This window comes from Mobula hypostoma, chromosome 13 (assembly GCF_963921235.1).
Source record: "Mobula hypostoma chromosome 13, sMobHyp1.1, whole genome shotgun sequence".
In the NCBI taxonomy this organism is placed as follows: Eukaryota; Metazoa; Chordata; class Chondrichthyes; order Myliobatiformes; family Myliobatidae; genus Mobula; species Mobula hypostoma.
This window is the reverse complement of record NC_086109.1, coordinates 9,836,146-9,849,670: the sequence shown is the minus strand read 5'-3', so window position 1 is coordinate 9,849,670 and position 13,525 is coordinate 9,836,146. Positions and strand designations below refer to the sequence as shown.

Here is a 13,525-nt window from a genome sequence, read left to right as displayed (position 1 = left end):
CCGCCAAACAATGAGTTGCAGAAATCCAGTATAATTTGATGCTACTCCAGACTATTGATTTATAGAGAGTCCCTATAATTCAATGCTTACTCTAGACCATTGTGTTACAGAGATTTGGTTTACATTTAATGCAACTCAAGACCATTGAATTACAGAGAGCAGTACTAGTTCATTGCTAATCTAGACCACTGAATTACAGACTGGCTGTAAAATTCAATGTTACACTGGACAAGTAAATTACAGAGATCCAGTAGAAATTAATGCCACTCCAGACAATTGAGCTTCAGAGAGTTGGTGTAATTTAATACTTCTCTAGTCAATTGAGGTACAGAGAGCCGGTATAATTCTATACTACTCCATACTATTGAGATAGAGAATCGATATAAATCAACTTGGCTCTGGACTATTGAATTACTGAGAAGTGGTAAAATTTGATGATAATCCAGACTGTTCGATCCAATATAATTTGATGCTGCTCCAGATTATTGGGTTACAGAGAGCAGTTATAATTCATTGCTACTCTGGATCATTAAATTACAGACTGCCTGTATGATTCAGTGCAATAATGAACAACTGAATTACCGAGATTCAGTCTCATTCAATGCTACTCCAGATCATTGAGTAACAGAGAATTGAATGCCACTCCAATGTATTGAATAATACAGAGCCATTAACATTCAAGGCCACTCCGGACCATTTAGAATCAGAGAACCAGTGTGATTAAATGCTAGCCCAGACCATTCAGATACAGAGAGCTGGTGTAATTCAATACTTCTTCAGACTATTGAGATACAGAGAGCTGGTATAACTTGATACTACCCCTAGAAAATTGAAGACAAAGAACCAGTATAATTCAAAGCTACTCCAGAATATTCAGTTACAGAGAGCTGTTATAATAGAATAATACTCCAGAGAATTCACTGATACACCAGACTATTGAATTACAAAGTTGTTGTAATTCAATGCTACTCCAGACTAATGAGTTACAGAGAGCTGGTATAAATCAACGCTACTTGAGAGTATTGAATTACTGAGTGCTGGTGTAATTCAATGCCACTCAGACTATTGTGTTATGGAGAGCTGGTATAATTCAATACTAATCCAGGAAATTGATTTACAGTGAGCTAGTGTCATTCAATACAACTCCAGACTATTGAGTTACCGAGAGCCAGTAAAATTCAATGCAACTCCAGTCTATTGAGTTACAGGGAGCGGGTATAATTTAACACTACGGAAAAAATGATAAGAAGTCAGTTGAAGAAATTGGTGGAGGAGAGGAAGAAGTAGTACAAATTGGTAGGTGATAGATTATACCGGGAGAAGGGGAGGGGTGAACTAAACAGCTGGGAAGAGAAATGGGAATGGGAATTGTGAAGGAGATCTGGGGTGGGAGAAATTACCAGAAGTTCGGGAAATCCATGTTCATGTTATCAGGTTGGAGGGTACCCAGACTTAATATAAGGTGTTGCTCCTCCAAGCTGAGTGTGGGCTCATCACGGCAGAAGAGGAGGCTATAGACTGACATGTCAGAATGGGAATGGGAAGTGGAATTGAAATGGGAAGCCACTGTGAGATTTCAATTTTCCTGGCGGACAGAGACTAAGTGCTTGGCAAAGGAGTCTCCCAATCTATATCAGGTCTCACCTGATATACAGGAGGCCACATAGGAGCACTGGATACAGTAGATGACCCCAACAGACTCACAGGTGAAGCATCACCTCACCTGGAAGGACTGTTTGGGGCCCTGATTGGTAATGAGGGAGGAGGTGTAGGGGCAGGTGTGGCACTTGTTCCACTCACAAGGATAAGTATCAGGTAGGCGATCATTGGGGAAGGACGAATAGACAAGGGAGTCACGTAGGGAATGATCCCTATGGAAAGCAGGAAGTGGGGGAGAGGAAAAGATGTGCTTGGCGTTGGGATCCCATTGGAGATGGCAGAAGTTACAGAAAGTTATGTGTAGCACATAAAGGCTAGTGGGGTGATAGGTGAGGCCAATGAGGAACCCTTTCCCTGGTGCAGAGGCGGGAGGATGGTGTTAGGACAGCATTGATGGTGAAGGAAAGAAAGTCCCTTTCTTTGAAGAAGGAGGACCTCTCATTAGTTCTGGAATGAAAAGCCTCATTCTGAGAAGCAGATGCAGCAGAGATAGAGGAACTGAGAGAAAGGATGGAATTTTTACAACTGACAAGATGTGAATGGAATTGAATTGAGTTGACTTGATTTCTTACATCCTTCACATACATGAGGAGTAAAAATCTTTACGTTACGTCTCCGTCTAAATGTGCAATGCACAATTTATAGTAATTTGCAATAAATAGTATGTACAACAGGACAGTCAATATAGCATAGAAATACAGCTGTATCAGCGTGAATTAATCAGTCTGATGGCCTGGTGGAAGAAGCTGTCCCGGAGCATGTTGGTCCTGGCTTTTATGCTGTGATACCTTTTCCCAAATGGTAGCAGCTGGAGCAGTTGGTGGTTGGGGTGACTTGGGTTCGCAGTGATCCTTTGGGCCCTTTTTATGTATCTGTCTCTGTAAATGTCCTAAATAGTGGTAAGTTCACGTCTACAGATGCGCCGGGCTGTCCGCAACACTCTCTGCAGAGTCCTGTAATTGAGGGAAGTACAGTTCCCATACCAGGCAGTGATACAGCTGGTCAGGATGCTCTCAATTGTGCCCCTGTAAAAAGTCCTCAGGATTTGGGGGCCTCTTCAACCATCTGAGGTGAAAGAGGCACTGATGTGCTTTTTTCACCATACAGCCAGTATGCATAGACTACATGAGATCCTCGGTAATGTGTATGCTGAAGAACTTAAAGCTGTTCACCCTCTCAACCCCAGATCCATTGATGTCAATAGGGGTTAGCCGGTCTCCATTCCTCCTATAGTCCACAACCAGCTCCTCTGTTTTTGTGACATTGAGGGAAAATCTATTTTCTTGACACCACCGTGTCAGGGTGATGATTTCTCCTCTGTAGGCTGCCTCATTATTATTTGGGTTAAGGCCACTCAATGTAGTGTCATCAGCAAATTTCATTAGAAGATTGAAGCTGTGAGTGGCGACACAGTCTTGGATATACAGGGAGTAAAGGAGGGGGCTTAGGACACAACCCTGAGGGGTAGCTGTGTTGAGGGTAAGAGGGGCAGAAGGAGCCCAGAGGTATAGTCCAGGTAGCTGTGAGACAGTATAATTTGATGACAATCCACACTATTTAAATACAGTGAGCTGATTCAGTATAATTTGATCCTGCTCCAGGCCATTGAGTTACAGAGAGTAGTTATAATTCATTGCTAATTTGGACTATTGAATTACAGAGTACCTGAATAGTCCAATGCTACACAGAACAACTGAATTCGAGTTCCGATATAATTTAGTGCTACTCCAGACCACTGGGTTACAGAGAGCTGGTATAACTCGATACTTCTCTGGACTATTGAGATACAGAGCGCTGGTATAACTTGAGACCACCCCAGAATATTGAGTTACAAAGAACCAGTATAATTCAATGGGACTCTGGAATATTCAGTTATAGCGAGGTGATATAATTGAATAATACTCCAGACTATTGAGTTACAGAGAGTCGGTATAATTCACTGATACACCAAACTATTGAATTACAAAGAGTCAGTATAATTCAGTGTTACTCTGGACCAATGAGTTACAAACAGCCGGTGTAATGCAATACCACTACATACTACTGAGTTATAGAGAGACAGTAAAATTGAACGCTACACCGGAACATTGAGTTACTGAGAGCCAGTATAATATAATTACTGAGAGCCTATATAATGTGATAATTACTGAGAGCCTGTACAATGTGATAATTACTGAGAGCCTGTATAATATGGTAATTACTGAGAGCCTGTACAATGTGATAATTACTGAGAGCCTGTATAATTTGATGTTAATCTGCACCATTGATTTACAGAGAGCCCCTATAATTCAATGTTAATCTGGACCACCAAAGTACAGAGTGCCTGTATAATTCAATGCTATGATGGACAATTAAATTACAGAGAGCTGGTATAATTCAAAGCTACTCCAGACCACTTAATGATAATGAGTTGATCTGGTACAATTCAGTACAGCTCCACACCATTGAACTAGAGAGCCGGTATAATTCAATACTATTCCAGTCTATTGAGTTACAGAGAGCCAGTATAATTCAATACTATTGCAGACTACAGAGCTTAAGGGAGTTGATATAATTCAATGCTACCCCAGATCATAGAATTACATTATATTTCAATACTACTCCAGACTACTGAGCTACAAAGAATTGATTTAATCATAATACTCCTGACTATAGATTTATAGAGAGCCGGTATAATTCACTGATACTCCAATCTATTGATTTAAAGAGCCAGTATAATTCAATGCCACTCATACCAATGAGTCACAGAGAGATGGTATAATTCAATTCCACTCAGACTGTTAAACTAGAGACACCCAGACTATTGAATTACAGTGAGATGGTATAATTCAATTCTACTGTGGACTGTTGAGTTACAGAGAGCTGGTACAATTCAATTTAACACTAGGCCATTGAGTTACAGAGTGCTGTATAATTTAGTGCCCTGGTCCATTGAGTTACATACCAGGGTTCCATTGTTTTGGACGTGACAGATTAAAGGAGGAGGAATGACGTTGCTAGTCAGGGAAAATACCACAGCAGTGCTCAATTAGGATAGGCTGAACAACTAATCTAGTTATGCATTATGGGTGGAACTGAGAAATAAGAAAGGTATAACCATGTTAATGGGGCTAACTGTGATATAATACAGACCACCCAACAGTCCAAGGAATGTAGAGGAACAAATTTGCAGAGAGATCACAGACTGTTGCAAGAAACAGAAGTTTCTTATAGCATGTGATTTTAACTTTCCACATATTAACTGGGACTCCCATACTGTAAAAAGACTAGATGGGATAAAGTTTTGTCAGATATGTTCAGGAAAGTTTCCTTAATCGGTACATAGAAGTCCCAGTGAGAGAGTGTGCAATACTTAATCAACTATTAAGGAATGAGACAGGACAGGTGTCAGAAATTTTTGTAGGGGAACACTTTGCATCTAGTGATCATGACGACATTAGCTTCAAAGTAAATATGCAAAAAGGTAGGTCTGGTCCGTGGGTTGAGATTTTAAAATTGAAGAAAGACCAATTTTGATGGTATCAGTAAGGATCTGGCAAGTATGGACTTGGACAGGCTGTCTTCCAGCAAAAGTGTACTTGGTAATTGAGAAGCCTTCAAAAGTGAAATTATGAGAGTATAAAGTTTGTTTGTGTCTGTCAGAATACAAGGTAATGGTACCAGGTGTTGGAAACCTTGGTTTTAAAGAACTATTGAGGTCCTGGTTAAGAAAAGAGTGAGGTGTATGTATAGGCAGGTAGGAACAAATGGGGTGCTTATGAAGTATTAGAAATGCAAGACAACACTTAAGAAAGAAATCAAGAAGGCTAAAACAAGGCATGAGGTTTCCCTAGCAGACAGAGTGAAGGAGAAGAGATTCTGCACGTATTTTAAGAGTAAAAGGATTGCATGGGACAAAATTAGTCCTCTGGAAGAGCAGAATGGTAATCCATATGTGGAGCCAAAAGAGATGGGGGAGATCTTAAATAATTTTTTTTGTATCTGTATTTATTCAGGAGATGGACACAGAGTCTATAGATGGATAATACCCCAGTGCCTGACTAGGTGTTCCCGCGGACCCTGCAGGGGGCAAGTGCAGAAATTGCCGGGGCACTAGCAGAGATATTTAAATCATCCTTAGTGACAGGTGAGGTACCCAATGATTGGAGGATAGTCAATGTTGTTCTGCTGTTCAAGAAAGGCTCTAAAATAAACCAGAAATTTATAGGCTGGTGAGCCTGACATCAGTAGCAGGAAAGTTATTGGAAGGTACTCTGAGGGACTTAATATATAAATATTTGGACAGACATGGACTGATAATCAGCAGGGCTTCATACATGGTAGGTCATGTCTGAACAATTTTATAGAGTTTTTCAGAGAAGTTACCAGGAAGGTTGACGAAGGGAAATCAGTGGATATTGTATACATGGACTTTAGCAAGGCCTGTGACAAGGTCCCGCATGGAAGGTTGGTCAGGAAGGTTCAGTTACTTGGCATTCAAGATGAGGTCGTAAATTGGATTAGACATTGTCTTTGTGCGAGAAGCCAGAGAGTGGTAATGGATGGTTGTCCTCTAACTGGATGCCAGTGACCAGTGGTAAGCTGGAGCAATCAGAGCTGGGTCTTTTGTAGTTTGTCATCTATATCAACAATCTAGATGATAGCGTGGTTAACTGGATTAGAAAGTTTACGGATGACACAAAGATTGTGGGTGTAGTAGGGTTAGGACACAAAGCAAATTTTGACTTCAGCCACCAACCTTCAGATCTGAATATGCATTGAAGATTAAATCTAAAATGTAACTCTGAACAATAGGTTCCTAAAAAACCGTTAACAAAGTTAATTGGAAGACACCACAGTTAATTCGAAGGCCAGACAACATTGATTTAAGTTGTGTGAATTTTCTGTGTATGTAATATGGGTGCGAAGCACGAAGGAAGGAGGTTTGAAAGAGGTGTGTAGTTCCAAGGAAGCATTGTAAATATGAAATTGTAGTGTGTAGTTCAAAGAAATCATTGTAAATATGGATTTATTTGGAATTACCTGAATTTGTCTTTGACCTTTAGCACATAAAATATTGTGTAGGGCTGGGCCATCCAGACTTTCTTTCCTCCAAAAGGGTCTCTCTCTTTCTCTCTCTCCCTCTCTCTCATGACGCCAAAGGCTGTCAGTTTATTTGTGGTATTTTTTCGAATACAGAGACTGCTTCATGTCTACCAGTACTTCTCTCTGGTGTCTGCATTCATGCAACAACATTCGATGTCAGGAGTGGGATACCTTTTTGTGACCCATTGTGTGGCCAGAGATCTTAGCAGTCTAACTGGGTGAGTATTTTTAAAATTAGCATTCACACTTGGACCTGTTCAGGGCAGTGGTACATGGGAACACTAGGTATCACGAACATAAAAAGCTGAATTGGTAGATATAAAAGCAGTGTGAATATGTAAGAGACAAAACTTAGTGTGTTAATGTGGTGAGATGGGGCCACCAGTCGTGAAGGGTGATTATTGAAGGTTCAGAATGCCAGTGGAGGTGCGTATTCTCGTTGCGGGAGCTGTATTTTAGCGTATGCATTTGTGAGTGTGTGTGCTTTGGTTTAACAGTTAGATGCAAGGGAATACAGCAGGCATCATGAGTTCAGATGCACAAAAGTGGCAGATTGCAGAATAAACATGAGGAAATCTGCAGATGCTGGAATTACAAGCAACACATATAAAAGTTGCTGGTGAACACAGCAGGCCAGGCAGCTTCTCTTCCTTGAGATGCTGCCTGGCCTGCTGTGTTCACCAGCAACTTTTATGTGTGTCGACATTTTGGGCCGAGACCCTTCGTCAAGACTAACTGAAAGAAGAGCTAGTAAGAAATTTGAAAGTGGGAGGGGGAGGGGAGATCCAAAATGATAGGAGAAGACAGGAGGGGGAGGGATGGAGCCAAGAGCTGGACAGTTGATTGGCAAAAGGGATATGAAAGGATCATGGGACAAGAGGCTCAGGGAGAAAAAGGAGAGAGAGAAAAAGAATGTGTGTATATAAATAAATAATGGATGGGGTACGAGGGGGAGGTGGGGCATTAGCGAAAGTTTGAGAAGTCGATGTTCATGTCATCAGGTTGGAGGCTACCCAGATGGAGTATAAGGTGTTGTTCCTCCAACCTGAGTGTGGCTTCATCTTGACAGTAGAGGAGGCCGTGGATAGACATATCAGAATGGGAATGGGACATGGAATTAAAATGTGTGGCCACTGGGAGATCCTGCTTTCTCTGGCGGACAGAGCGTAGGTGTTCAGCAAAATGATCTCCCAGCCTGTGTCGGGTTTTGCCAATATACAGAAGGCCACATCAGGAGCACCAGACGCAGTATATCACCCCAGCCGACTCACAGGTGAAGTGTCGCCTCAGCTGGAAGGACTGTCTGGGGCCCTGAGTGGTAGTGAGGGAGGAAGTGTAAGGGCATGTGTAGCACTTGTTCCGCTTACAAGGATAAGTGCCAGGAGGGGGATCGGTGGAGAGGGATGAGGGGCTACGAATAGACAAGGGAGTCGCATAGGGAGCGATCCCTGCGGAAAGCGGTGGGGGGGGAGATGTGCTTACTGGTGGGATCCCATTGGAGGTGGCGGAAGTTACGGAGAATTATATGTTGGACCCGGAGGCTGGTGGGGTGGTAGGTGAGGACAAGGGGAACCCTATTCCTAGTGGGATGGCGGGAGGATGGAGTAAGAGCAGATGTGCATGAAATGGGGGAGATGTGTTTGAGAGCAGAGTTGATGGTGGAGGAAGGGAAGCCCCTTTCTTTAAAAAAGGAGGACATCTCCTTCGTCCTGGAATGAAAAGCCTCATCCTGAGAGCAGATGCTGCGGAGACAGAGGAATTGCGAGAAGGGGATGGCATTTTTGCACGAGACAGGGTGAGAAGAGGAATAGTCCAGATAGCTGTAAGAGTCAGTAGGTTTATAGTAGACACCAGTGGATAAGCTGTCTCCAGAGACAGAGACAGCAAGATCTAGAAAGGGGAGGGAGGTGTCGGAAATGGACCAGGTAAACTTGAGGGCAGGGTGAAAGTCGGAGGCAAAGTTAATGAAGTCAATGAGCTCAGCATGCGTGCAGGAAGCAGCGCCAATGCAGTCATCAATGTAGCGAAGGAAAAGTGGGGGACAGATACCAGAATAGGTTTGGAACATACATTGTTCCACAAAACCAGCAAAAAGGCAGGCATAGTTCGGACCCATATGGGTGCCCATGGCTACACCTTTAGTTTGGAGGAAGTGGGAGGAGCCAAAGGAGAGATTATTAAGAGTAAGGACTAATTCCACTGGACAGAGCAGAGTGGTGGTAGAGGGGAACTGGTTAGGTCTGGAATCCAAAAAGAAGCGGATAGCTTTGAGACCTTCAGAGTACATACTCTGTGGTTTTAAGTGCGTACTGTTTAATTTGTATCCATCATTTATATTTTGCATTGTGTGAGAACTAGTGTGGAGATATTTCAGGGACAGGTTTTACTCGCCAATTGGAAGGTTGGGCACCACTTGATGACATCTGATCCTGTCCAAAGGCTACAGTTACCTCATCAGATAACTGAAGAGAGCACCCCGGGGTAATTACGATGCAAGTTACGCAGGTTTATCTGCCAGGATTGCACCTATTGAAGTCAGGCAACATCAGGTCGAGAACACTGGAGCCCCAACCCAGCCCTTGACCCTGATTACCACCATTCATAAGCCCTTCACCCCCAGGAGGAAACAGAGCTTTTTGTCAGATTTGGCCTCACTTAACGTTGCATGTGGGAATTCAGAATTCCGGCGCAAGATCAAGGAAATGATGAAATTCACCAGGTGCACCCTAAAGAAATACATATGTTGATAAAAGCAAAGTGCCCAAGGGATATGTGGGACAGTATGGCCCAGGGGGAGCAGGATGGCACATGGACAACTACCGGAAATGCCAGCAACGAAGAGAGATATCGCTTTTTGAAGGGGAAGTAAGGCAGCAACTGGAGGGTGGTGAGAGTAATTGGGGAATGATAACAGCATAGTCATAGTCATAGTCATACTTTATTGATCCCGGGGGAAATTGGTTTTCGTTACAGTTGCACCATAAATAATTAAATAGTAATAAAACCATAAATAGTTAAATAGTAATATGTAAATTATGCCAGCAGTGATTCAAAGAGCTGAGGAAAATGTAATTATCGGGCGTATAAGGAGTAATCAGGGTTAGATAATCCAGGGAGGGATAACTCAGTCTTCCTGAAAATGCTGAAGGAAGGCCTGAGCTCAGCCCACCAGGAAGTTTTAGATTTTGGGGTAGCAGTGGGGTCAACCTACTCCATGATAGTTCCATGGGTCAGTGCGACAGACCAAAGGAAGTGCAAGAGAAAACATAACGTGGCTGCAGCAAATGAGGCTGCTGTGACATCACAGAAAACTTGCTTTGTGTGCCAACAGCCAGGGCATGTTGTAAGGAACTGTTGCTCTGAAAGACAAGGGAAGGGTAAAAATCACTTACTGAAGCCGGCAGAGTCCACAGAAGCGCCCTCTCTTTCTGATTTGGCTGCTGAGCAGATTGTAGAGCTGGTGAAGTCAGTCAAACGGCTGACAGCTGTCTCTGTTGCCAGTGCGGTCATCCACCGATGTACACAAGAGGTTTATCAGGGGGCCAGCAATGCAAAATGTTAGCGGACATGGGATCGTCAGCACTGATAACTGGTCTACTCTTGGCCACGATTGAGAGGTGATTTACATTACCAGTGCAGGAGGTGAAACAATGAGGGTGGAGAGAAGTCAGCCCTGGATACTTGAGATTGAGGGAGTGCAGCTTCCTGTAGATTTCTGGGTGTGCCCAAACAATGAACGTACCATCCTTGGAATAGACATCCTAAAGGAAGCAGGGGCCATTACAGATTCAGCAAAGGGAGAAATAACTTGGACAAGACAGAGATGACGAACATGTGAGACCCGCAAAACGGCTAACATGACCCACAGAGAGACCGCAGCTTCAAGCAGGGAGGAGAAACGGGCCGATGTGCGGGAATCATGTCATGAGGTCCCAAGGAGAGGGACCGAGCACAGTTAGGAGCTGTTCAAAGTAGTACAACTGCCTGAAGTGATTACAGTAAAGACTCACCAGGAAAGGGATAGGAAGGAACAGAAAGAGAACGAGTGAGCAGACATCAGTGTGAGGAGGGCAGTAGAAGAACAAGAAGCAACAGAAATTACAAGTGTGTGGGAAGAAACTACAACCACCAATTTAATAAGGTTACACGGAGATGTGCAGGGTGGAGCAAAACAACAGTGGCACATTGCTGTTCACAGAGCCACAGGGAAAGGAGATGGGTGACTAAAGACAGCCGGGTAACTAAATCATGGTGAGGGTGCTGCCTGAAAAGGCAGGGTTTGCTCTCAGATTGATAGGGCCACAGACGGTACTTTTAACAAACACCACTTACAGACTCGGCAAGGCAGCCAGTGGAAACACTGGACTTGGGTTAAACCGTATGACTCACCAGCTTGTTGCCCACACAGACAGAGTGGGGGATCAAGTGCACCCAGTAATTACAGACAACCCAAGAGATGAACACCAGCCGGCCACACCAGACCTGACTACAGTTGTATGGAAATAGACTCACAGCAAACACGAAGGCAGAAGACACCAAGAGCGTGACAGAAATCTGTCAATAGCGTGTAAAGTGTAATGGTAACGGTACTCTGTAATGAAGGCTTGTTGCTGAAGGTAGATAATTAGTTGAATAGCATAGAATAGAAAAGATTTTGGGGAGGGATTAAGTTAAAGCAGGGACAGCAGGTTCCACAAATTTGATGACATAGCAGACTGAGAAAGATTGCACGTGCAGTCTGAAGGCAGTCACCCCCTGCGTGAACGGGAAGTGAATACAAATGAGCTGGGTCCTTTCAGCAGTCAGGCCACCAATTGACTAGACAGTTTGAATGGAAGGGGGTGCTGCCGGGGGGTTGTCCTTGCAGTCATTCAAATAGAGACCACCTCAATCCCTTCCTGTTCATCGATGAGAGGGCCTGTGAGCTCAATACATTAACCATGCTGGTGCCCCTGGAAAGGGAGAGTTTTAGCTATCAGAGAATGAAAGGGTGAAGACAAGGAATGTGATTAAGCTGCAATCGGCCAGCAGGGAAAGAGCCAACAGGCATTCGAATAATGTTGCTTTTCTAAAGACTTGTTGTTCACATTTCTGGAACAATCCCCTTGCTTAGCATTTTGTTGGTAGCCATTAGGGATGATAGAGCAGATATAGATCCAATAGAGCGTTTGGGAGGGTTCTGAGCAGGACATTTCTGCTGCCCTATTTGAGTAGATCCTCCTAAAGATTGGCCTTTCCTGGTATAATTTTATTTTGTCCCGGAGGGACAAAAGGAAGGACGATTAGGACATTTTTGGGATTAAGAGACAAAGCAAATTTTGACTTCAGCGACCAACCTTCCGATCTGAATATGCATTGACGAGTAAACCTAAAGTGCAACTCTGAACAATGGGTTCCTAAGAACCATGAACAAAATTAACTGGAAGACACCACAGTTAATTAGAAGACCAGACAACACTGATTTAAATTTGTTAGTTGTGTGTATTTGGGTGTTTGCAGTATGTGTGCAAAGCCTAAAGGAAGGAGATGTGAAAGGGGTGTGTAGTTCAAAGGAAGCATTGTAAATATGGATCTGTTGTGTATAGTTTAAAGGAAGCATTGTAAATGTGGACTTGTGTGTAGTTTAAAGAAAACATTGTAAATATGGATTTCTTTGAATTGTCCTTAATTTTTCTTTGATCTTTAGCACACAAAATGTTGTGCTGGGCGGGGCTAACCAGGTCATTTTCCCTCTGAAAGGGTCTCCCTCTTTCTCTCCACCCCACCCACTGGTGACTCCAAAGGCTGTCAGCTTACTTGTGATATTTTGTCAAATAAAGAGACTGCTTCACGCCTACCAGTATCCCTCTCCGGTAACTTCATTCATGCGACGATAGGGAGCACGAACTAATCCTCACAGAGGGATCAGAAGTGGAGAGAGTGCGCAATTTCAGGTTCTTGGATGTCTTTATCTCTGAGGACATAACCTGGACACAAAATATTGATGCAGCTATAAAGAAGGCAAGTCAGTGGCTATACTTCATTCGGAGTTTGAGGAGATTTGGTTTGTCAACTAAAACACTCGAAAACGTCTGCAAATGTAGGGGCGGAATTAAGATGGCGCCAAGTGGCTGCCTCTTCGAGCTCATGTGCGAAAACAGTTTAAATTCCTCTCTTTGATGTCTCTTTCCCCCCCCTTTTCTGGGTGGTTGTGGTTCTATCGAGGTCCTAATCGGCAACTGGCACTCAAACCGCGTTTTTTTTCCGCCGAGGAATGAGTTCCCATTCTTGGAGCTCGTCGGCCGACCGATTTCCGACGCTCTTCAGGCCCGGCCTGGAAGATGGCGTGTCCGGCCGGGGTGCGGCCCTGCGGACGACCGATTCCGGGCCGGTGTCGCCAGACCGAGGCGTCGCGGGACATGGGACATCAGGATTTCGCAGCGCTCGATGTATGGCCGGAGGTGTCTGTAGTCAAATAGTCGCATTCTCCCTCTTTTGCCAACGCCGGTGGGGGAATGTGCTGCCGGTTCTCGCGTCGTGAATCTCCGAATTAAAAAATAGCGGCGCGGCAGACTGTAACACCGAAACAACGACTGCCAGTCTCCCCGTTCGCTGTGAAAATGGGTGATATCTCTCCGTCCCTTGTGAGTGAGAAAGAGAGTCTGTGGCATGTCGAACTGTCGGGTTAAAAAAAAAGTTTTTGTTATGATGAACTATTGTTTTGAAGAAAGAATATGAGAAAAAAATTGTTATTTTGTGGGAGAATTTTCTTCCACTCTCTCCACCATTTCCCACCATGTTT

General features: G+C 43.7%; 1 protein-coding gene across 1 annotated transcript in view; it reads right to left on the bottom strand.

Moving 5' to 3' along the window:
• The window catches only part of LOC134355852 (uncharacterized), a 57,200-nt gene extending 44,056 nt beyond the window's left edge, over positions 1 to 13,144 (bottom strand). Inside the window, exons 1-2 of the mRNA XM_063066356.1 lie at positions 13,031 to 13,144; positions 11,134 to 11,298 (exon numbers count right to left, since the gene is read on the bottom strand). Coding sequence (XP_062922426.1) covers positions 11,134 to 11,298; positions 13,031 to 13,144 — 279 coding nt within the window. The remainder of the gene's footprint in view (positions 1 to 11,133; positions 11,299 to 13,030) is intronic.
• Positions 13,145 to 13,525: the final 381 nt, after the last annotated feature.